The sequence below is a fragment of the Alligator sinensis genome, unplaced genomic scaffold (genome assembly GCF_000455745.1).
Source record: "Alligator sinensis unplaced genomic scaffold, ASM45574v1 scaffold637_1, whole genome shotgun sequence".
Classification (NCBI taxonomy): Eukaryota; Metazoa; Chordata; order Crocodylia; family Alligatoridae; genus Alligator; species Alligator sinensis.
The window spans coordinates 1392974-1394008 of record NW_005842368.1 but is presented as its reverse complement, the minus strand read 5'-3'; the positions used below and the strand labels follow the sequence as shown (position 1 = coordinate 1394008).

Sequence of the window (1035 nt, the reverse complement as noted above, 5' to 3'; positions counted from 1 at the left end):
GGCTTTGTAGTCCGCGGCCCCCCGGGGCGGGGGGCGGCGGGTGACCCGCGGACTGCACCTCCCGGCGTGCCCCGCGGCCCGCCAATCAGGGAGCGCGGCCGGCCGACTACAGCTCCCAGCATGCCTCCCGGGCATGACCTCATCCGCCGGCTGAGGAGGCGGGGAGGGACTACAGGTCCCAGCGTGCCCCGCGCGCCGGGAGGGGGAAGAGGCAGGGCAGGAAGGGGCAGGGGGGAAGAGGCCGGCAGCATGAAGCTGGTGAGTGGAGCGGTGCAGGCCGGGGGGATCTCCTGTCCTTTCCTCCTCCTGTGTCCTGGGGAGCCTCGGCCTTGGCCCCTGCTCCCCATCCCCACCTTGCTGGAGGGCCCCGTCCTGCACATGGGGAAACTGAGGCACAGGAGGGGCCTAAGCTGGGGGTTCATGCCTGTGTTAAGGCCCCAGCCAGGCTTGTGTGCACCGGTGGGGCGGGGGAGGAGCGTGACCGTTTTGGGGGAGGGGTATATGGGGGCTGGGGTGGCATTGGGGTGGTTTAGGGGGGATGGTGGAGGGGTATCTTGAGGCTGGGGTGCAACTGAGGTAGTTTTGGGGGGTGGTGGTGGGACAGCTCAGGGTTGGGGTGGCCCTGGGGGCAATTTTGGGGGATAGTAGAGGGGTATCTTGGGGCTGGGGTGGCACTGGGGTCAGTTTTTGGGGGTGGTGGAGGGTATCTTGGGACCGGTTTGACACTGGGTGAAGTTTTTGGGTGGTGATGGAGGGGCATCTCAGCTGGGGTGGCACTGGGGGCAGTTTGGGGGGATGATTTAGGGGCATCTTGGATCTGGGGGGAGCAGTTTAGGGGGGAAGTGTTGGAGGTGCATCTTGGGCAGGGAGCTGGGGCTGCGGAGGGCACGGCAGGTTGGTGAGCGTCTCTGCTCCGTGCTGGGAGCAGCTGAGCATCGATTTCCACCTGAGTTTACAGGGCACTAGAGGAACTTATGGGCAGGAAAGCTCTGATATAACACTGTCTAGTCAGATAACCCAGTCCTGATCGCCCTC

General features: G+C 65.2%; 1 protein-coding gene across 2 annotated transcripts in view; it reads left to right on the top strand.

Moving 5' to 3' along the window:
- The first annotated feature begins 177 nt into the window (after positions 1-177).
- The window catches only part of INTS9 (integrator complex subunit 9), an 86088-nt gene continuing 85230 nt past the window's right edge, over positions 178-1035 (top strand). For both annotated transcript variants that reach the window (XM_006029261.1, XM_025210726.1), the window contains exon 1: positions 178-258. In XM_006029261.1, the coding sequence (XP_006029323.1) occupies positions 250-258 (9 nt within the window). In that variant the 5' untranslated portion in view covers positions 178-249. The remainder of the gene's footprint in view (positions 259-1035) is intronic.